The 22,480-nt window shown below is 53.1% G+C and overlaps 1 protein-coding gene across 3 annotated transcripts in view; it reads left to right on the top strand.

The window, feature by feature from the left end:
* Window positions 1-22,480, top strand: part of DVL3 (dishevelled segment polarity protein 3) — a 40,496-nt gene that overhangs the window by 14,513 nt on the left and 3,503 nt on the right. For 2 of the 3 annotated variants that reach the window (XM_067536456.1, XM_067536458.1), the window contains exons 2-14: window positions 10,295-10,364; window positions 14,444-14,565; window positions 15,319-15,425; window positions 16,292-16,427; window positions 16,728-16,821; window positions 17,173-17,242; window positions 18,035-18,174; window positions 18,324-18,400; window positions 19,027-19,094; window positions 19,506-19,556; window positions 19,672-19,821; window positions 21,423-21,554; window positions 21,880-22,047. In XM_067536456.1, coding sequence (XP_067392557.1) covers window positions 10,295-10,364; window positions 14,444-14,565; window positions 15,319-15,425; window positions 16,292-16,427; window positions 16,728-16,821; window positions 17,173-17,242; window positions 18,035-18,174; window positions 18,324-18,400; window positions 19,027-19,094; window positions 19,506-19,556; window positions 19,672-19,821; window positions 21,423-21,554; window positions 21,880-22,047 — 1,385 coding nt within the window. The remainder of the gene's footprint in view (window positions 1-10,294; window positions 10,365-14,443; window positions 14,566-15,318; window positions 15,426-16,291; window positions 16,428-16,727; window positions 16,822-17,172; window positions 17,243-18,034; window positions 18,175-18,323; window positions 18,401-19,026; window positions 19,095-19,505; window positions 19,557-19,671; window positions 19,822-21,422; window positions 21,555-21,879; window positions 22,048-22,480) is intronic. The other variant, XM_067536457.1, reaches the window with a different exon arrangement.

Genomic DNA, 22,480 nt, shown 5'->3' on the forward strand with positions numbered 1-22,480 from the left:
CCATCGAGGCCCAAGAATGGAGCTTTGTAGTCGCTCCTACATAAGGAAGCAGCTCTGGCTTCTGCTCACTGTAGGGAGCAGAGGGGTCCCATCAGTGGGTGCACTGCATGCCACTGTCCAGCCCCGCACCCCAGGTAGAGTCAGCCTCATCCTGGCCTCAGAGGCATATGGGTAGAGCTTCCAACCTCACCCACTGCCCTTACTGTACAAGCCCCTCAACTCTTGGGCAACTGCTTTGTGGGAGGCCGTGTGGGCTGAGGCTGATGCTACTTCCGACCTAGAGTCTGACTAGAAAGATTGTGCCTTCTCCTTCATCCTGGGTCTCCCCCTCCCCTCCCGGCTGGGTACCCTTGCACTGTTGGTTGGGGCAGGGAAGAGGGTATTATGCAATGGCCAGGGTCACCCTCCTCCCAACAGATGTTTGCCCAGGACTCGTACCTGATTGGAAGTGCCTGCCTTGTTTTGTGCCTTACCAGTTCTGCCCTGCGAGGCGGCTGCACAGTTGGCTGGGCCAGGAGTATGGTCTGAGAGCGATGGGGCTGTGCTAGGGTGGGCCTGTTGCTGAGAGGCCAGGAGGAGGGGGTGCTGGTGAGCGAATTGTTTTGTGGTGACTCCCTTGTTCCCCAGGTGTGGAGGTTGAATTGCTCAGATCCCCCTTCTCCCTCTTTGCTCTCCCGCCGAGTTGATGCTTTTCCAGGAATTAGCTGTTCTGCTAACCCAGCACATTCCACAGCATCAGCATTTTTTTGGCAGGAGCTTTGCTTGCTGTTAAGAAAGAGTTGGGGCTGGCTGGGCTTCTCTCCTTCAAAGGCCAAGGAAGGAGGGCCTCGTCCCGCCTGCTAGACTGCGCACACTAGGGGCTCACTGGTCTTCTCAGCCCTGCCTGCCCCACTACATGCTGGCAGTGGTGGGAGTCGCCGATGCCTTTGTTGCAGTATTCCTCCACATCCCTGGGGGGCTCTTTGCACCTCTTGCTTTGATGTTTTCCTTGTTTGTCCCTTTAACCTCTGTGAGGTCCCAGGCTCTGTAGGTGAGAACAGAGCGCATGTTTTCAGGCTGCCTGGAAAACAGTGACATGTGGTTAGAACTGCAGGGATTCCATAAAGAGCTCATTAACAAGCTTCTAAATAAGAGGCTGAAGTACATAGGATTCATTGTAACCACTGGGTTAGCTACTGTCATTGGCCCGGTAGATCTTTCCTTCCATCTAACTGGATAGTCTCTGCTTTTTCCCAGCATTCCACTGGGAGCTGGGCTCTTTTCTGCTTGACATCATCAGGCTGGCAATTCCTGTTTGATAGCTGGTATGTCAGTGAGTTTCTCCTCTCTCTCATCCGCAAGTGTTGCAAGGAGAGTTGACGCCCAGATACTACAGCGATGGATGCTGTATAATGTGCTTAATCCCTGTATTAGTATCTGTTGCTGTGGAGTCTTCCAGCTGGTTGGATCCAGATGGAGCTGAGCAGCACTGTGGGCCGGACCCTGTTGTCTTTGCTTGCCACCCCTCACTATTAAGATGAACCCTAAAAGCCACCTTTGGCTTTTGCTGAGCTCACCCTGATACAAATCCAATTTCTTTCAGTTGCAGCTTCTCTGAGCCAGTTTTCCCGCAGCATGAGCCCAGCTTTCAGTCAGAGTGTGTTGCTATGTCTGCTGGTTTGCCCAAGGTTTCCTGAATGTTTGTCTAAAGGGAGTTTTTTGCTCAGAGGCTCTTCGTTCATTCCCCAGTGTGGTCCGTTTAAGGTTATCTGCTACCCTTGTGATTGACCCTGTAGATCAGCTCATTCTGCACCTGATGAGCTGAAGCTGCTTGGATTACAGGAGGCTTATTTTTAGCTGGGGTGTTACCATTCACCCCAGTTTCCCAGTCAGAGGGAATGAAAGTGGCTTTGAACCTTCAGAGGCCTGGAGAACGGCTTCTTTGATGGCTTCTCTAAACACTGTAGTGGGAGTTGGAGGCTGGAGGTGTCTGCTGGGCATAGCAAAATTAATGAATGTGGAAATGCCTCTGTGTCTCCTGCAGTTCTCTCCCCAGCTTCCTGTCTCTGTTCAGACTGACAGGCCTGTGGAGCTTGTTTGCAGAGGAGCTCCCACTGCCAGATGGTCACTTGACAGCTCACAGAGATCCAGGTGGGAGAGGTTGCCGTGGATCTTGGGCTTAATTTGATTTCTAGGCCTGATGCTTAATTTAGTTAAACCTTGTTGCTAGATGAGCCTCTGAGGTCAGTTTGGTTATTTCCAAATCCTGTTCCTTCCGGATCCCTGGGCTGGATGAACACTAAATCCTGCGTGGAATGGAGGGGGACGTCCTCTTCATTGAGCACAAATCCAGCAGGAACTGAATGTCTCGGGCCAACTTCAGCTCTGGGACGTGGGACCTGAGCTGGCTTTTTTTCCAGTCACTGAAACCGCTTTTCCTAAGACCTGAGTGTATGTCTGGGGCAGAGAAATCATAACTATGTACAGACGGTATGCTCTTTGGGACAGGAACCATCTTCTCAACGTGCGTACCGGGCCTAGTTCTTTTGGCTATATCGCAGTATGATGATAGGTAGCCTGACTGCAGGGATGTGGAGCGGGCCGAAGGAGATTGTTAAGAGCAGGAAACTATAAAGAACGTGCCCAACAGTGACAAAGAGATGGTGAGTGACCAAGGCTTCAATGAAACGAGAGTGCTGAGCGGCTTGGACTTGGGATAATTTCACACCCCTCCTTCGCCTGTTCTCAGTTTGAAGGAATCATGGCCTTGAGTGGCCTTTCTGGGTAGTCCTGTGGGGAAAAATCCCACACAACTGGTTTAGATTTCGAGGTCAGAAGGGACCGTTGTGACCATCTAGTCTGACCTCCTGTATAAAACAGGCCATAGAACTTCCACAAAGTAATTCCTTTTTAATACAGTGTAGCAAGGGGGAATTGGTACAGTTGGGTATTTGCATGTTCAGTTCTTTGCTCCTGAGGAGGCCTTTTCACTGACACTGTTATTCCCCTGGTAATTGGAGCACCAGGTAGTGAGACTGTGGTTTTGAGAGATTGTTGAGCTGGCAGGCCAAAAACGGGAGGGCCTGGTGCTGTGCTTTAGTTCCTGAGTGCGACTTTCCTTGCTGCCTCTGTGAGCAAGCAGTGAAACAAAATGTGCATGGCCCTGCTCTCTGAAAACTCCTTATAAAGTTTATTTTATGACCTATGCAGGAGAACAGAAATGACAGGTGTCTGCTATGGCAGCTGTGTTGTTGTAGGGTCACATGTTAGCAGATCCGTTGGTTTACAATCCTTGCTTCCCAAAAAGCACATTGAGACCAGGTGATGGAGACACTTGAAGACAGTCAGAGGTATGGTATGCTGCCTTCTGAGAGGGAAGGCTCAAGGGAGCTGGAGTGCAGTTGAGTCTGTCAGCTCTTCCCATCCCTCCTCGTGCTATGAAATTGGAATGCAGAGAGGAAGATATTACTTGTGGGGGCTTGGAAAAGGAGTTTGAAAGGGAGATGACAATTTCATCTTGTGCTCCCAGAGCCTTTCTCACTCCAGCGTGCCTTACAGACTTAGTGCAAGTGCGTCTTCAAGGCATAAAATATGGTTCAGTTGGAGGGTGTCTCAGTTACTTAAGTGGAAGAGCCTTCAGAGAGAGTGTTGTTCTTTCAAGGAATACAAATGTTACCTGGAAATGCAGTCAGTCAACAAAATATCCTTAACTCTGTCCCCGCCTCTTCCACCCCATGCACCCATCACGCACCTGCTGATGCACATGAGGCAAAGACATGTTGATGGACTCTGAGAAGCTCCTGATTTATGCCTGCAGACATCTCAAATCTTCTAAGCCTATCTGATGCGCATAGTTTGCCCCTGGAGCTGAGGGCCCCTGTCTCTGACGCAGAAGTGTGATCGCTGACATGCAATCTTCCTGGTTTGGGATCCAGCCTTTTGGAGGGTCATATCCCCACGTACAATAGTGTTATGTCTGGGCTTGATCTCTGAGGCCTTTTTACGTTTGAAACTCACTTCTTCTGAGGAATTGCCCTATATAATTGTCCTGATTAGGTGGTCTCTTCTGGCAAAGAGATGTCACAGCCTGCTTCTTTTTGGCAATAGCATTTGATCTTGCAGAAGGGAGGAGGATTTTGCTGTAGTGATAAGGGCTGTGATATTTTGATATAAATGCACAATTACTCTCTTTATTGAGCACCATTAACCTGCATGGTGGTTGAGCAACAAGACCTGGTTCCTGCTCTAAAGAACTTCTGCTATAGATATCGAGAGCTATATCACATTTCAGTTTTTTACTTACTGAAGCATGTGGTAGTGGTGGTGGCAGGACAGGATTGTCTCCTGGTTTCCAGTTGTCCTGTGGGTTTTATACTGGGGCAGTGTCAAGGCTGGGTGAGAGGATCTAAGCTGTGCACCTTACTTTCTAACGTTTGAGTTTAATAATGCACACTTGCCCTTAACTCTAGCCTTTCTGATGTTTGAGAAAATGCCGCTGTTCCAAGATGGGTTTTCCCATAAAAAATGAATTATTCTAAATGAAGCTTTTGGCCTATGAATTTCCTTTTATTTTTTTTAAGTCTGATCTCATTATTCTGAAGTTTTTCCTGCTCTTCATCCTGAAACTGACATTGCCCAATTGTGTCTCCTAGTTCCCTGCCTCACCCTGAGTCATTCCTTTCCACCCTTGGTATTTACATGCTTCAGATGCTTGGTGATCAAATTATTGCCCCCCTTCTCTTCTCAGATCCCTCCCTTAAATGATGCAGATTTTGGTCTTCTGATCTCTTCCCCACAAGTGAGTCTCCCTGTGCCCTTGATAATCTGTGGCTTTTCTCTGAACTTCTTTCGGTTTGTAATTATCTTTCTGATAAGGAGGTGTCAGAAATGAACACAAGATTCCGGGTGGAGTCATCCCAGAGATTCTGTGGAGGGAGTCTATCCCCTCCTTGCCCCAGGATATCTCTGCATACACAGCTCAAAACTGCAAATCCAGAGCTAGCTACTCTTACCTCCAGGCTTCTCCAATGCTTCCTGGGTTTCTCCTTCCCACTGAATCTCTCTCTCTTTTCCCCCAGATGCATTAATTTGCATTGTTTCAGCTCCCTGCGCATCCCCTGTAACTAGTGGGGCCTGCCTAGGAGAGCCCTGGGCTGGAGTGACTCCCATGGCTCCCCCATGGCCAGCACTCCTGTCCCAGCAGGAGGCATGGCAGGGAAATGGGAGAGGCAGGGACTCAAGCAGCTGCATTCTAGGCTGACTGGAAATGGCTCTGGACCGAGCCCAGGGGCTCCATCCCAGACACAGGCCAGCAGCCTCCAAGTATGTGTTTGATTTCAGCTGCTTCCTCTTCCCCCCCTCCTCCAACTCTTGCTGCCTTGCCCGCATCCTCTATCTATCCTGCTGTAAAATAGGAAATCCCCGGGATTGTGAGCCTGGGATGGGGTCTCTCTGGAAAACTCTCTGTTTTTCTCTCATCTGTGGAGTGACGGGACTAAATCTCAGCATCCCTGCCCCAAAGCGACTAGCAAGCAGGAAATTCTCTGCTTGGTCACCTCTGCCTGTGACGGTGAGCGCAGCTTGAAGGGTGGCGTTGGAGAGGAGCAGTTGGCGCTGCAGCAGGGTAGGGGTCTGGTGAGGGACTGAGCCGACTTTCTCGCCGGCCTCTCTCTCACCCCACAGACTGCCTCTGCCCTGCCACCCCTCCCCCACCAGCAGGGGAGCAGATGTGCTGCTTGTGTCAGCCCCTCCGCAGACAACTGTTTCACAAATACCCAGCAAACCCAACCCCAGCTCCTGCGGCTGCCGAGGTGTCCTCCCACCCCCAGCCTGGCTCCATGCATGATCCGCCTCCGTGTCACTGGGGGATGGAGCCTGACTCATCCACCCGCTCACCCTGCCTCCCCTGTAACTCTCCTTGCAGGTCCCAGGGTTGGAAAATGCAGTATGGATGAGTAAGGCAGTGAGAAGGACGCTGCCCGGGGGACAGGTGCTGTGTGCCGTTTGCATGTGGTGCGCTGCTCTGCCCACGACTGCTGGGCTCCCAGTGCCCACGGGCGGGTTGAGGCACTGTGTGCGTAGCAAATGGTTGCAGAAGCCAAAGCAATGTGGCTGTCATAGACCGAGGAAGGCCACATGCAATCAGGACTGGGAGGGGTTTTCATAGAGGCCCAGTGTATCTTCAGTCCTGTCCCGCTCTGTGCTGCCATGTATGACCCCACACTGCGTAGGTCACTGTTAGGGAATGATATGGAGGGGTGGCCTGTGAAGAATGCAGATCCCATCTGGAGCAGTTGCCCAGCTCCGTTGACTGCTGGCCTCGGTAATCTCTGTGGGTTGCAGAGCCGTTGCAGTTTGCTTCTGGCATGTGGTCGATGCCACAGTCAGATGGGTTGAGTTAGGGCTGCCCACTGACAGCTAGGAGTTCTCATTGGGTGGGAGAGGATATCATTTCTCAGTGTGCGCCGGAGCTACCCAACCTAGTGGGTCTGTTAAACCCTTGCAGGTGTAGGGCCAGCCTGCCTTGTGCACAGCAAACCACCTAGGCCCGTGCAGCCCGCTGGGCTCACTAGGGCTGCCATGGCTGCTCCTAGGTGGAAGGGTCCTTAGAGAATCAGAAGCGAAAAGCCCCTTTCAGTCTCACCTGGAGCTTTGGGAACCCTGGTTATGACCCACACCAGCTGCAGGTTCTTCCCCAGGAGGTATGTAGCCCTGTCCTCACCATAGCTACCTCCAGAGTTGTTCTCTGTTACCTCTCGAGAACAGATGTGGCATTATGCACAGCTGTCTTGTGGGGCTGCCCAGCTGAGGTGTGACTGACCTGGGGCAGCATGTGGTGTGGAAGGGAGGAGGACCTTAGCTCAGGATTGAGAGGCATCAGCTGATCTATGGAGTGAGGAGCCTAGGACTAGAACATCACGGGGAGCGCTGAGGTCAGGATTGACAGTCATCGGCAGAACTGGGGCGGGGGGGATATATTCTTACTCCGCATGTATCTGACTAGCTCCCTGCTCTGGCTTTTCTCTGGGGACTCTAAATATGTGTTTCGTTGCATGCCAGAATCCTACTGGTAAATACATGCTAAATAACGCAACACGCGTGCTAGGAGCAGGTCATGGAAGGAAGTTAGCGGGGGAGATTGAGTCCTTGTACTGTGGGGAAGAAACTTGCTCCCAGCACCAGTGTGAATCCTGAAAGGACTGTTCTCCTCTTGGAGCAACTGTGAGCCTTCTGTTTCCCTGTGGGGACATAGCATCTGAAATTGTGGGGTCCCTTTATCACCACTCCCTGCCCCACAAAGCAGCCCAGTTTGTGGGGATGTTCAGTCCCTTCCTGGCTGTTGGTGACAGTCACTGCCCGTGTGTAGCACTGCTCTGCCCCCTTTGCCTCTACTTGGGGCTCTGTGCCCTGAGGAAGCGGCAGACAATACTGGAATCGGGCTCTGTCTGGAGCTCTCTGTAGGAAGTGGATGGAGTCCAGGCTGCCTGTGTCAGTATGAGTGGATGTTAGCGCTGCCAGGCGAGTGGAGGTGTTGAGGAACCTTCCAGCAAGTGAGACGGAGTGTCCTGGGTGCTGACAGAGACTGGTGTCTCCTCAGCAACGTGCCAGCATTTGACACTTGCTCTGTGGAGCAGAGAGCCATACTGGGTGGTGTCAGTGGCAGACATCACAGGCTACAGGAAGGAGGACTAGGCTAGCAGAGTTCTAATTCTTGGCTTGCCACTGTCTTGCTGCATGACCTCGGGCTGGTTACTTCCCCACCTGTGGAATGGGGTTAATACCCACCTTGGAGGAAGGAGGATTTGTCTGCTCCAAATGCTAAGGGTTTTCACCCTCCAGGTCTGTAGATGTACCCTCCCTTGTACCCAAGGGATACTGCAGCATCTCAATTTCACAACAACCCAGAAGGCATCTCCTCTCACCCTCCAGCCCCTTAGGAACCACTGTTTCTCTGCCTTGAGAAGAGATCATGGCAATTGTGTGTGTGGTGACCTTGAAATCCGTTCTGTTTCATTTGGTGACTCCCTCTAATGGGAGTGTGTGGCGCTGAATGGAGCAGTTCATATTGCTGGCAGGGTGGGGCAGAGCCTGTTTCCCAGACTTTGGCACCTATCATTGTCCATTTGCCTTCAGTTGATGCTTTAAGAGTGTAAAAGCAGTTTGCTGCCCTATTTTCAGCAGCTCACTGAGCATCCCAGTGTGCTTTGTCTTGAATATCTAAGTGGCCAGGTTGCATTGAATGCTGGGATGATGGGTGTCAGACCAGGGAAGACAGCTGCATCCAGTTTTTTCTATAAATTAGGGGCAGTGCTCAGACACCTGGGGAGGTGCTGACATGGCCCTTGTTTTGGGCCTTCCTGCATTGCTATAATAGTTACTTTCAGAGTGGAGTGATTTAAATCACCAATCTGAATAATGCTTTAAATAAGCAAGCAGGAAACCTTGTTCAATCATCAAGCTTAATTGTATTTTACATTTGAACTTTTTAGTTCTTTTACTAAAGAAAGTTTATTCTCATTGGTTGGTAGCCATTAAAAAATGTTTATTTGCAATAAAATATAGCCTTTTTACTAAATTATATTGATGTATAATATATATACACACAGGCGCATGTGCATTTATTTGAGCAGTTATATAACTATATATTCAGAATCTAAATTTTTACTTTTTTATTATGTTAGAAAATGGTAAATGATACATTTCTTATGTACGGGATGATTAACTTTTTGCGTCTGATTTGTGTCAAGCTACATTTGGATAGAGATTGGACTTCAATTAAAAATGCTCAAAGCCAGCATTTTAAATTTGTTTTTATTAGATTAATAAAACTACCTTAAATGTGCTGGATACATAAAGGAAAAAAAGGAAGGTTATCAAAACATGTTTTGCATTTAAAACTGATTTGTTAAATGAAGGTGATATTAACTGCAGCTAATGAATTGACTGGTTGTTTGTGGTCGCCGTAAGCCAAACTTTCAAAGGTATTTAGGTGCCTAAAGATGCAGATAGGTGCTGTTGTATTAATTTAGATTAAATCAATGGGCCAAAAGGGATGTCATAACCCAGTCACTATCCAACGTTAAACAAGGTCCGGGGTTTGGTATGTAGAGACCTCAGCCTGCTTAGTACCATGGCCAACACACCATTAAAAGTTCTTTTAACCTTTTATTAAAGATGCAGAAAGGAAGGAAAAACAGTAAAGCATTTGAAATGTAAAGTACTAAGTAAGGCTTTCATTTTAACAACATTTCTTTTTAGTGGGATTTTGGAATCCGTGAGAGTTCGAGACAACCTGCTTGGGTGCTTTTGAAAATCCAACTAGCTGCCTCTCTGCATCTTTAGGTTCCTAAATACCTTTGAAACTCTGCCCGTGTGTCCCTCTGGATTTTATTCATAGATTGGAAGAGGGAAACAAGCTTTCCTGCTTTTTCAACTCCTAATCAGTTTGTCGGCTTTGGTGAACCGAGCCAAATGAAGCAAATATTCTCTGCATTGGCTAGCTAAACTGAAATCAACAATAATGAAGGCAAAGGCTTTTCTGTACGACAGAAACGGAAAGTACTGACATTTGGAAAAATAAAGATACCAGCATTGGCTCAATTGCAAAGACTGTAAATAATACAGATACTTAATGCAGTACATAAAATTGTGACATCTTTAAAAAGCTTTTGTGACCTCAGAAGATAAAGATGTTTTCCCCTGATTGTATATGTAATTTAAAAAAGCAGCACCCTTTAACTCTTTAAAAGCTGAGGCCTGCTCCTTGCATCATATTTATTTTAAGTGATTTTCATAGATTATAGTGATGTTAGGTCTTGACATAAGTGGTCATAATTTCAAATTAAATTAAAATTATTTTTTTCAAGTGCCTTTAATTTAAATTTGGAAAAAAAAATCCAATTTTCAGCTGATTTTACTTATCAGTTTTTATGTACCCAGCATCCCCCTGCTTCTGCTGTTCTCTGGGCTCTGTTGAGTTAGCAGAGCTGCTCAGGGTACAGAGCGGCTGGAGGCTCACTGGAGTCAGTACTGCCTCCAGGGCTTTCCCCACCCCACCACACCTGCTGTTGGCCATTTTTCTGAACCTGCATTGGGACCTTCTGCTGCCAGTGCCATGGAGATCAGAAATGACCCTGCAGCTCAGCGTGGGCACCTCAGTGAATAGCAGGAGTTCCTTGTCCCCTCTCATCTCCTCCTGCCCCAGGACCAGACTGACGTCTGATCTGATGTTTCAACCCAGGAAAGACTGCATTCAGGTATCCTTAGCCATAGGCTTTGAGCCTAGTTTCTAACCTGTCCCATCTCTTCTCCACAGGGTCGTGAAGGAAGAAATCTCAGATGATAATGCCAAACTTCCCTGTTTCAATGGCCGGGTGGTGTCTTGGGTAAGCAGGCCTCTTGGCTGGATGCCAGTCCGTCTGTCTCTGTCTCCTTCAGACTACACAAGCAGCTCGGAAAATCCCCATTCCCATTGTACTGCCCAGGTGGAGCACAGGGACAGCCGTGCTTTGTACTGAAGAGGCTCTAATTGTGGTAGGAGTTGAAGTTATGCTGGGCTCTTGAGTGTCTGGGCTGAGGGTTCCGCCTCCCATCCTAGTCTTGAATCTAGAGCAAAACTATCCTGTGTCCCCCACACCCACTAGGCGACAGTCCTGGGCCCTTGGGGTACAGCAGTTAAGAACGTGAATCAAGCCTTTTTGTAACTGCTTCCTAATGTAGCTGCTCCTGGCCTGCCCGGGGTAACTGGTGCGCTCCGGCAGCAGGGTCAGCGTTCCGAGTGCCACCACAGATGACTGTAGCAAAGGGCCCAAAGTGAATGTAGTGCTAGTGAAGAGGACTAGATTTGACTGTCCTGAAGACTGTGAAGGTGCTGCCTGGACAGGCACAGGACAAGCGTCTCTCTCCATCCCACACCAGGCACATGCTCTGCCCCTTGCCCTGGAGGAGATCCCCTCTTGGGATGTGTGGGATGTTCAGTCTCCATGGCTCACAGAGCCTTTGCCCTCTGCTGAGGCTACAGATGATGCTAGTTGGGATGTGGGTATCTGCTTACTAGGAGCTAAACTGAAATCCGACAGCTCACTTCCTGGGGCACTGAACAGTCCTCAGATGGAAGCAACCATCAGGCACTTGCATCAGGTCTAATCCAGCCCCAGTTGCCTCACGGTGCAGATAAATTACACACAGACCCTGCCTCGAGGAGTATACCATCCACTGTCAGACAAAGGGCAACAAAACGGCAGGCGGGGGGGTGTAGGACAACTGGGGAAGAAAGACAGAGCAATAAGGTTAGGGAAATATGAGACCAGCCAGTTAGATGTCTGGGGTGTGGGCTGCTGCACTCAGTATCCCTGCTGTGAGTATGTCTGAGAAAAACACCCAGGTCACGGGGGTTGAATCCTTTGTGTGTGCGTGCGTGCAGGGAAAGGGGCCCTCTCTGCAGGCTCAGACACACAAACAGTTGGTCTGTTTTTAGTTGTTGCTGGACAGTTTGCAATTCTCCCTCTAGTGGTCTGCTGGGCACCTGTGCTGTGCAGTGTGTCCAATTCTCATCCCTCTCTCGTGTTCATTACAGCTGCCTCTGTCCACAGACAGCTCTGATCTTCCCCTTCCCAGCTGCCTTTGTTCCCAGGTGCTCTGTCGGTGGATCCCACAGCCTGCGAGCCCCCTGCTCCCCAAATCACTCACTTTGCCATACTTCTGAGTGTAGCTTATAGGCATGCACAGCAGCTGGCTTTCCTCCCTGCACCCGGAGATTCAGGACCTGTTGCTGAGCAGTCATGTCATATGGGTATAACAGTTTGGTCTGACCTACCTAAACAGAACCGCTCTGTGTTCACAGGGCGCTAAGCAGGTTAGCAACTGACACTGCTGTAGATGAGGCCTGAGTTACTTAGACTCCTTGTGGGGCAGATGGACACTTGGAGTTAGCGATGACGTTCAGCCGCTGTGTGTTGTGGGCAGTAGCTCTCTCTGCTCCCTCTGGGCACAGCTGACATTCCGACATCCCCCCCCTCACCCCTGAGATTCCCCATCAGTTGGTGGCTTTGAGAGCTGTGTGGTCTGTTCTGCTGCTGCCAGACAGGCTGGAGTGAGGCTATTTCAAGAATCTAGTGCTAATTTTAGCAGGGGGGGGACTGAGGCTGAACTCTTCCTGGCTGCTAAAGAGGCAGGGAAACTGCAGGAGTGTTACTGAAACATTCCCTAGAGGAAAGCAGTGACAGCCCCTCACCCCACAGGGGAAGGGCAGTTCCAGCCTGGTGCCCTTCTATTGCTGCCTGGATCCAGCCCCCCATCTGTCTGTAGCATTTTTTTGGCCCCGTTCCCACAGTATCTAAATGCAGAGGACTATGGTGCACTTTTTGCAACCTGTTCCCCGACGCTTCTCTTGTACTGGCAATTTAATCCTGAGCCCTCAAAGGAGCATCGCCCACACAGCACAACCAGTCCTGCTTTCTTGGGCCTCTCACCCCACTTTCCTTGTGCAACGAGGTCTCTGCTCGCCTGGTGGGGACTCCTTGGAACCAGGACTTTGTTCACGCCTCTGGATATCTGCAGTGCCCTCTGCTGACAGGAAGCAGAGCTGCCGGTGGATCTTCCACAGCCGCATGAGGGAAGAAGAGGATATGCTGGTATCAGAGACAGCAAATCCCAGTTTGTTGCCAGCCAAGTCCCTCCTCTCCCACTCCTGGTGATCTTTCTGGCCCTGTGTTCTCCAGAGCTTTGTCCAGGCCAGCAGTGGAGCGTTTCCCGCTTGTCCTTATTATCAGGCCCTGCCCCCTCCCATGGCTAGTGATAAGTAGAAGACCTGGGGCCCAGTGGGCCAAGCAAGTAAGATCAGGGCCTGTACCTGCCCTTGTTAGGCCTAGTACCTCTCACCTCCAGCTCTTGCCATTCCTGTTCAGCCTGTGTCCAGATTTGCACCAGGGCCTGTTCTAGGGCTAACGCTGCACAGGACCAAAACTGAGGAACGGTGCTAGAATCCTCCCCTTGGGCCTGGAGAGAACTCACTTCACTGTCAATTCTCCTGCTCCCTGGGCAGGGAACGTGCCATGTAGAAAACATGTTTGGGGCAGCCAAGCCCAGCAGTGAAGGGAGAGAGTGCCAGGTGCTGGGTTTGCAATCTTGGAGACAGAGGGAAGTTTGATTTCACTAATGTGCTTCACCCTTTCCCTTGTGGGATGCCCGTTTGGCTGGCTGCACAGCCTATGATGTATTTATTATTTGTATTACTGTAGTGCCTAGGAGCCATAGTCGTGGATTATGCTAGGCACTGTACGAACACAGAACAAAAAGACAGTCCCTGCCCTGAAGATCTTACAGTCTAAATAGACCAGACAGACAGAGGAAGAGGTAGAACACACAAGCAGAGTGAGCAGTGTGATGGCAGCAGATGGCATGTTAGTTCTATGAGCTTTTTTCTTGGTCGCTTAGTTTGGAAGGGATCAGCTAAAGGGAAGAGAGAGGGAATGTTGAAGGGTGGGGAGGAGGGGGCCTGAGGTGAAGACGGAGGAAGGGGGAGGGTTGGAGCAAACAGCCAGTCAGCACAGGGCAGAGAAAGTCCAGTGCAAACTAGAAAGTTCTCCAAAGAACCCATGGTCCCTGCTTTGGCTGCTCCTGCCTCTCCTGGCTGGAGTCTCTGGCTGGCCCCTCTTTGTAGCTCTCTTCTTAGTCCACGTGGCCTTGGTTTCTCTGTCTCCGAGGCCATTGATCAGCCCTCAGGAAAGTGACTTTTGGTCACTACTTGCTTAAGCTGCATTTGATCGAGTGACCTAGCCCCACCTCTCCCACGGACCATGCTTCAGCGTGGTGCCAGCCAAACTGCTTTCAAACACAGGCAGGCAGCCACGGTGGTGGGACGTATCCAGTTAGAAACTGCCTCAGACGGAGCCTCTTCAAACAGCTCCGTAACTTGGCTCTAGCGTTCTATCCCATCGCCAGCCCGTTCTCTCTGCCATGGGGGGTGTTGGAGTTGGTGCCCTGGTAGTGATCGGCTCTGTATCCCATTCTCCGAGCCTGGGCTTAGGTGGTGGGTGGCTGTATACAGTAGTACTCTGGATTGGAGCCTCGCAGTGCTGGTTTCTGTCCCAAAACACACACGGTCCAGGTTTCTCCATGGCCAGTGTATAACAGTGATGTACAGGGCACAAAGCCCAGGATCTTACTTTCTGCTCAGGGCAAGGCGCCGAGCCCCGCACAGGGCAGTTTACAGGCTGTGCCCAAGTCCCCTGGTCTGACTGAGGTGGAGGGTTTGCAGAATACTTGGAAAAGCCAGGAGAGAGCGCACATTGGATTCTGCTCCAGGGGTGGGCACAGCCCTGCTCTCCTCCTCCAGCAGCTCCGAGGGGCTGGAGATACAGAAGCCAGGATCGGTTCTGGGGCCAGTGCAGTTGTAAATGTCCCTCGCTCTGTGGCTCCTACTCTGTTCCTAAGGCGCTTTGTTCCCTTTCTCTCCTCTCTCCAGCTGGTGTCTGCGGAGGGGTCGCACTCAGATGGGGGGTCAGTCTGTGCTGATAACCAGCCGGAGCTGCCGCCCTCCATGGAGCGTACCGGAGGCATTGGAGACTCCAGGCCCCCCTCCTTCCAGTAAGTCACATGGCGATGCATCTCATTGGCCTTCCCAAGGGCAAGCAGTGAAGTGAGCGCTGGCGTGGATCCCCTTCATCACAAACCAAGATGGGATGTGATGGAAGGGCAAGGCCTGGGCTCTTCTCTCACCAGCCTGGCAGGGATGCAAGCTGGCAGCAGTGGGGCTGGGAATGGAGTGATAGGGGAGCACAAGGACAGGGTCGCTGGGGTGGGGAGGCTGGCAGTGGAGTAACGGGCACTAGGACTGGGTTCTTTGATCATTTGACAAGCAGGGCATGCTGGAAGCAGCCAGAGAACCCAGCCCACCTCTTCCTGCTGCTTTGGTCTCCCATTGCCCCTCGCACCTGACGGGTTTCCATCTCCTTTTTCTTTTAAATGCCACTAAGGGCTTGGCAGGCAGGGGGAGGTTGTAAATGCTCCCGAATTTCCTTGCCTCCCACTTCCATCCCAGTGTGGGACGGAGATTGCACTCCAGCAACCCTCTCCCCTGTCCCATGCTAGGGTTGTCTGCACTCCAAGCCCCCATGTCCCTACCCCCCATTGGAAAGAGGGGGCTGGAAGCTGTCATCCACTAGCCCCAGTGTGCCCCCAAAGTGAGGGGATAACTGGAAATATAAGCGGCAGAAGTGCAGCGTCGCCGGGTCATGTCAGAGCAGAGAATGCCAGGAGGTGGGAATGGGGCCCCTTCAGGTCCTGTGGTGAGCCACTGAGTTCTCTGTTGGACACAACTGTCCTCTTCCCCCCCCGCAGCCCCAACACGGGGGGGAGTCGGGAGAACCTGGATAATGAGACAGAGACGGATTCAGTGGTTTCATCGCAGAGGGAGAGACCTCGCCGGAAAGACGGGCCTGAGCACGGTGAGTCCCGGCAGCCTGGCTGGAGCCTCTGCGGGGCATAGCCGGGGCGCAGGGAGGGAGCTGCTCCAGGCTGCCGGATGTGTGGGAAGAGCTTGTCCCCGGGGCCCTGCGGAGCCTGTGCCCTGGCACCTGCTGTGGAGTCAGGGCAGCGGTGATGGTAAATCCCCCCCCAGCACGAGCAGCAGGATCTGAGGGCACGACAGCCTCATGCCACTGCCGTGAGCCAGCTCCTTGGATCCTAGCGTGTCCCTGTGTCACCTACACGTTTTGGACATGAGTTTCTGGGAGGCAGAACAGCCATTGCTCCCCTAGACATCCCAGCTGGCAGGGACTGAGTCCCACTGGACAAAGCACCTCTCCGCTGCTTCCCAGCACCCAACGGACAGGACATATCTACAAGCGGCAGTGCTGAAGAAGGTCCAGGGCCCCTCCCAGTGAAAGGCTGAGGAGGAGAGAGTGGTTCCTAGCCAGGGCTGGCCCTGCACTGCACACTCACTGCCCACAGCCTGGCACCTTTCATCCAGAGGGACCGTCTCCTAGTGACCTTCCCACTCTGTAGGGATCGTTGTGGCTTCAACCCTTGCTCCCAGTGACTCGCCTTTACCTCCCCCATTACAACTTTCCTGCCTCTTTAGATACCCCTGAAGGGATGGAGAATGGTCAAAGGACGAAGGGCAGCAAAGCGCTTCCTCGTGCCAAACCAGGGTGTTTGATGGCCAGGTTCCTCCCCTGGGAATTCCTTTTGAGCCCCAAGATTCCTCACTGCGAAGCACTGAGTCCATCTGGTGCTCGCACAGGAGGGAGGGACCCAGCTCTGCCGCAGCAGTATCCCATCAGTGCGGACCTCTCTCTCTCTCTCACCCCAGCACCCAGGGTGAACGGGACGGCGAAAGGAGAGCGGCGCCGCGACCTAGGTGGGTACGAGAGCTCCTCCACGCTCATGAGCAGCGAATTGGAGACCACCAGCTTCTTCGACTCGGATGAGGATGACTCCACCAGCAGGTAGGAGATCGCGGGGCCTGGAAGAACCTGGGCACCTCCCTCACTCTTCGTGCCAAGGAGATGCCAAATCAGGACACCTCAGCCCCGTCCTTCAGGGCTTCTCCCTCAGCTAGCGGCCCCCGATCCTGACCAGCAGCCCCCTCTGCTATTACTGTCCTCTGCTCCCTGCACAGCTTTGTCGCTGCTCCCAATGCTGACCCGCGGCGTGTTCTCATCCCCGCTCCTCTTTTGTGTCTGTCTTGCTGACAGTCTTCTCTTGACCCCCGCGGGCAGGGAGCTGACGTTCTCCTTTGCCGGCAGGTTTAGCAGCTCGACAGAGCAGAGCAGCGCCTCCCGCCTGATGAGGAGGCACAAGCGACGCCGGCGGAAACAGAAGGCCCCACGCATTGAGCGGGTACGTCTCTTGGGCCAGGTGCTCTGGGGAGGGAAATTGTGAAGCTGGGGCTGGTCTTTCTGGTGCCTGTGGCAGACCCTTCCCTGCTCCCGTGTGTGTGCTAGGCTTCGTTTCCAGCTGGTGGAATCTCCAGTCACTACAAACTGGGCCCAGGCACTGAGAATCTGCTGGTGAAAGTAACACAAACCCTTCTGGTCAGTGCTGCTGCTGGGACCAAAGGCCTTTTTTGTCCCAGTGAGAGTGCAGCCACCAGTATAGGGACAGTATACGGGAGCAGCAAAGAGCATGGGGTCAGTGGGGAGCAGCTGGAACTGGCAGGGGGACATCTCATTGTGTCTCATTGTGTTGCAGTCGTCGTCCTTCAGTAGCATCACGGACTCAACTATGTCTCTGAACATCATCACAGTCACTCTGAACATGGGTGAGTGAGAGACCCTGTCGCTTTGTTTGGGCCGGAGGCACTGCTGAGCTCCAAGAGTGAGATCAGGGAGTATAGTGAGGAATCAGGGAGGAGGAAGATGGGGAAGTAACGAAGGAAGAGGGTTCCCTGAGGAAACTGACTAGTCCTGAAGCATTAATCCCCTTAACGATTTGCCAGTTTGCAAGGATGTGATTCGGATCGGTGTGGCTGGGGGGAGTAGTTTTTGGCCCTGGGATTTGGTCCAGGATCAGTTTCAGCCTCTTCTCCCTCCAACCTTAGCTCAGCTCTTTCTGCGTCTCAGGTACCATGTTACTCCACTATTGCTTCCCAGCTGCTTTCTGTCTGAGAGCCTGAGAGGCCAAGATGCACATGGGGAGGGCAAGGGGAGAATAGATAACTCTGACTTGGATCCCAAAATGTCTCCTTGTCTGTGTCAAGGAAGGCAGCGTCCTTCCAGAGCTTGGCACACGTGGCTGGGTGCAGGAGAGTGTCAGGGAGGAGCACAGGAGGGTAGGGGTTAACTGCTGTCATCCCCACGCTCCAGCTCTAAGGGGGAAGGAAGTGGGGAGCAGGCAGTGTTGGGAGGCCAAGGAGATCAGGGCTGAGCTGGGTGGAGCTGGGAAGGGAGGGCAAGCAGGAGCCAGGGAGCCACTTGGGGGTTGGGGAGGGTGGTTGTATGGCTGTGAATAGTGGCTGGGGATTACCCAGGTGTGGGGCTCTGTGGCCAATGTGTGTGAAGCTTTGCTGTCCCTTCCTGCTCTCACTGTGCCCGTTCTTCCCCCATCCCTGCAGAGAAGTACAACTTCTTGGGCATCTCCATTGTGGGACAAAGCAATGAGCGCGGGGACGGTGGCATCTATATCGGCTCCATCATGAAAGGAGGGGCAGTAGCGGCTGACGGCAGGATCGAGCCGGGAGACATGCTCTTGCAGGTACCGCACCGCTGCCGGGGCCGGGGCTGGGACAGTGACAGCCAGGGACCCTAGGCAGACTGGAGCCCCTGCTGGCCATTCCAGAGCCCAGCAGGGAATCTAGTTACAGCCCAGTCTCTGGGACTCGCCCTCTCTTTGCTGGCTTGCAGGTGAATGATATCAACTTCGAGAACATGAGCAACGATGATGCCGTGCGGGTGTTGAGGGAGATCGTGCACAAGCCGGGGTAGGTGCTTTTCCCCACCTCACCCACCCGCTCTCCTGTCTGCGGCAGGTTGTCCCCAAACCTGCATCTCCTACCAGGCTTCAGTCCCCTTTGCTCTGGCTCATCAGACCCTGGTAATGCAGCCAGCCCTTGACATCTGTGCCCCTGCTGTCCTCAGCAGCTGGGTTCTCCCCCCCCTTATGCTGGGTCTGGGGAGGAGTCCAGGGCCCTCAAACACCCCCTCCTTTTTAGTATCACTCTGACTCCTGGGTTTTATATGAATAACCTTGAAAGAGCCCAAAGCAAGATTTGGAGCTGGGAGAGTCTCCATGGCCAGGCCATGGACCAGGTGTCCCAGCACTGATCCCCTGCCCCAAGCCCCTCCTTTGTACCTAGGCTGGGTTTGCTGAATGCTCCTGCAGGTCCCACTGCCCTCTTTGTTACTGTCTGTGCCACATGGGTGGGGCTGAGCCCCAGCGTGAGGGATCTGCACTGGCAGCCTGCCAGAAGCCACAGACCGGTACCTAACCTGCCTCTGATGGAGCAGCTTTCGGAGACTGAGGGCCAGCATCTTGATCAGAGCAGCCTGGCTGCATTGCATGCTGGACTGCGCGCAAGCTGCAAAACCTCTTGTGTTTCTGATGCAGGCCAATCACCCTGACTGTTGCCAAGTGCTGGGACCCCAGCCCCAGGGGCTGCTTCTCGTTACCCAGGAGTAAGTGGATTGCCGACTCGCCCTTAATGCTGGTGCCCATCCCATGTGAGAGCCTCGCCATGGGCACCTACTTGTTTGGTTTTTTCCTGTCTGTTTGCTGAACTCTGAGACTGAATGTGGGACTCTTGGGGGTTGCACCCCCCTGCTATGAGCTCAAGTGCAGACCTATGAGCACTGCAGTCTCCCTCTCCTTGTGCCCCGCAGCTCGGAGAGCTGAAGTCCCCCACTGCCCACCCTCCTCCCCCACATCATGCCTGGGACATGCCCACCTAGCCAGGGTGGGGGGGTCACCTGATCGGAGCTCCAGAGGAAGGAGAAACACCCCCAAGATTGCTGCCACTGAGCCATGGGGGGACTCTCTCCCTCTGTGCCCCTCTTGCTGACCCTCCCTCTCTTTTTTTTCTCTCCCAGTTGCTCCCCAGCGGATCTGGGCTGGGCCAGACTCTCCATGCTCCGATCCGGGTGAGTCCTGGCTGATGCTGGGGAAGGAAGGGGCTGCCCAGGTCGCCCCCTAGAGGTGGGTTTGATGAGGGACTGATTCTCAGGCAGCATCTGATTGGGTCTGCATTCACTCTAGGGGAGCCCATCCGACCCATCGACCCGGCAGCCTGGGTTTCCCACACGGCAGCGATGACTGGCACCTACCCGGCGTACGGTATGAGCCCATCCATGAGCACAATCACTTCCACCAGCTCCTCCATCACCAGCTCCATCCCAGAGACCGAACGTAAGTCCCTGTGCCTGTGTGTTCCTCCCACTGCACGGCTTCCAGTCACCTGCGCTGTGCCTGCTGGCACCCCAGCCTGACAGGAGCAATACATCTGCACGGGCAGAAATCAGAGGTCTGGGGTGGGGCTAGGGAAGGGGGATCCAGGGACCAAGGGAAATTCCCTACCAGCAGGAAGTGGGGACTGGAGGAACAGGAGCTTTCTCCAGGCCAGGACCAGGAGAGCGTGGCTGGGGTGGGAAGATCTCTGCAGGCAGGCAGCTGGGGGTGGTGCTGGTGAAGGCTACGAAAAGAACTCTTGCCCAGAAGCCCAGGACAAGTACAAGCTTTGGCTGGGCAAATTCATGTCCGTTTTCCTGCTTTCCAGACAAGGACAACAGGAGAGGCTGGGCCCAGTCTGAGTGAGATAGAAAAATAGAGCTGGAAGGCACCTTGCAGGGACATTCCCCCCCCGCTGAGGCAGGACCAAGTAACCCAGACCATCCCTGACGGATGACTGATCGTCCAGCCTGTTCTTAAAAACCTCCAGCGACAGGGATTCCAAAACCTCCCTTGGCAGCCCGTTCCAGTGCGTGACTATCCGGGTGGTTAGAAAGGCGCAGCAGCACTGAGTGCCGGACAAAGGGAGGAAGCAGGAGGAGAAGATGCTAGGTGGAGGGGAGGTGACATCAGCCACACAAGGAATGCCTTGGGGAAGAGTGTGTGGGGCCAGGAAGAAATGCCCTGCTGGGCGTGCCTGAGGCTGTGCCTTGAATTAGTTCTCTGCTCAGAGACCAGTGATGCCTGGGAGGGAGAGAGATCGAGGCTGGGCCTGTCAGCTACAGGCAAGTCATTCAAAGGTAGCTGTAACAGGGAGTCTGCGCTCTCAGGGCTAGGGGCCTGTGGCCCGCCAGCCAGCCCTGTTCTGAGGTCCCATAGGCCCCATCCAGTTCTGGGTAGTTTGCAAAAGGTAAGGTGATCGCCTGATGGGCACCTGATTCCTATAAAGGCTGAAAGAGTTCAGCTGAGTGAGGAGAGTTATAGAAAGCAGGCTGGCTCCTGTTGCAGGCCCAGGCAGACGGAGTACCAGGTAGAGCTGCCAGGAGCAGAGGCGCCCTGGCACGGGAGTCCCTCAGTCAGGGGAATTGTTTAGTTGTATTTTGGGGCTTGCTGAAAGTAGTTGGTGCCACCAGTAGATGGTGCTATGAACCTGACCAGATCCAGGGCATGGCACTGGCCCTTCCCTGAGCTAGGGAAACGGGCCTTTCTGGCAAAGCTACCGTAGGCTGCTGGCAAGTGCCAGTTGAATTTCCCAGCCAAGCCAGCGTCTGATGTATAGCAGCTTTCCTAACCTTGCCAACTTTAGCTGCTGCTGGCCAGAGACACTTTTGGTTTTGCGAGGGAAGAAAGCTGATAAGACGTAGGCCGCTGTTAGGTATTTCAAAGGCAGCTCCAGGCTGGTGGGTGCTGTAGTGTGTTGGCCAGTTCCTCAGTGTTATGGGGTGTGCCCGCGATGTATTGTTCCCTGGTCCATCCCCTTGTGTGTGACACCTCCATGTGGCTCCATGACCTTTTTCCGTCCCCTCTCATCTCTGCCTACCTTCCCTTCGTCCGCCTCGCAGGCCTCGATGATTTTCACCTGTCCATCCACAGCGACATGGCCACCATCGTCAAAGCCATGGCTTCCCCGGAGTCAGGCCTGGAGGTGCGTGACCGCATGTGGCTGAAGATCACCATCCCCAACGCCTTCATCGGTAAGAGGCAGCCACGTCCGCCTCTGGGACTGCGGATGGAGGGGGAGACACATGGGTGGGTAGGCGCTTTCCCTGTGTGAGTGGATCCTATTTGGCAGCCTTCACCATTATGTGCCATTAGCTCATCCTGTTGGCTGGGCTAGGAAAGCAAATAGAATCCGTGGCTTTGTGCTGCCCCTAGGAATGTCCCTGCACCTCCCTCACCCATGGACCGCTCCCGTCCCTCACCCCTGGAACCAATTCAGGCTGCCCTTGTCTGCCCCCAGTGCCAGCCCTTCCTGCCCTCGCTGTGTTTAACCATGCTGTGTGGTTGATCTCGTGACAGGTTCAGATGTGGTGGATTGGCTCTATCACCATGTGGAAGGCTTTACAGACCGGCGGGAATCCCGCAAGTATGCCAGCAACCTGCTGAAGGCTGGCTACATCCGACACACCGTGAACAAGATCACCTTCTCAGAGCAGTGCTACTACATCTTTGGAGACCTCTGTGGCAGTACGGCCCCTGTGCTCTAGCACTCTTGGGGTAGCTGGGGTGCTGAAAGGAGACGCTCTGCTCTGCCAACTCTCCCAGGACAGTCTTGCTGTGGTTTGCCACCTCTAGACTGCTGGCCTGAACCCCTTCCAGATTACTGTCCAGTTCTCACTATAACCATGCAGCCCATATCACGGGCCCGCGCCTGCTGCCATAGCTGGGGAATGAGGAGCAGTGCTGCACAATCCTTTCCCCTGGGCAGGACAGGGAGGAGTCAAACCTCATCCCCTGAGTGGGGCTGGCTCGACTCAGTGCCCAGAGTGTCTGCTGTCCTTGGAGGAATGGGCAGGGAGGAGAGACTCAGGGACACCTGGCTGGCTCTGCTCACCTGAGAGGGATGGGCAGGGAAGGGGGAGAGAGAGACAGACAGACAGACATAAGGATGTCTGGCCAG

This window comes from Emydura macquarii, unplaced genomic scaffold, assembly GCF_026122565.2.
Source record: "Emydura macquarii macquarii isolate MOO-44397 ecotype Brisbane River unplaced genomic scaffold, CSIRO-AGI_Emac_v2 contig_3603, whole genome shotgun sequence".
Lineage (NCBI taxonomy): Eukaryota > Metazoa > Chordata > Testudines > Chelidae > Emydura > Emydura macquarii.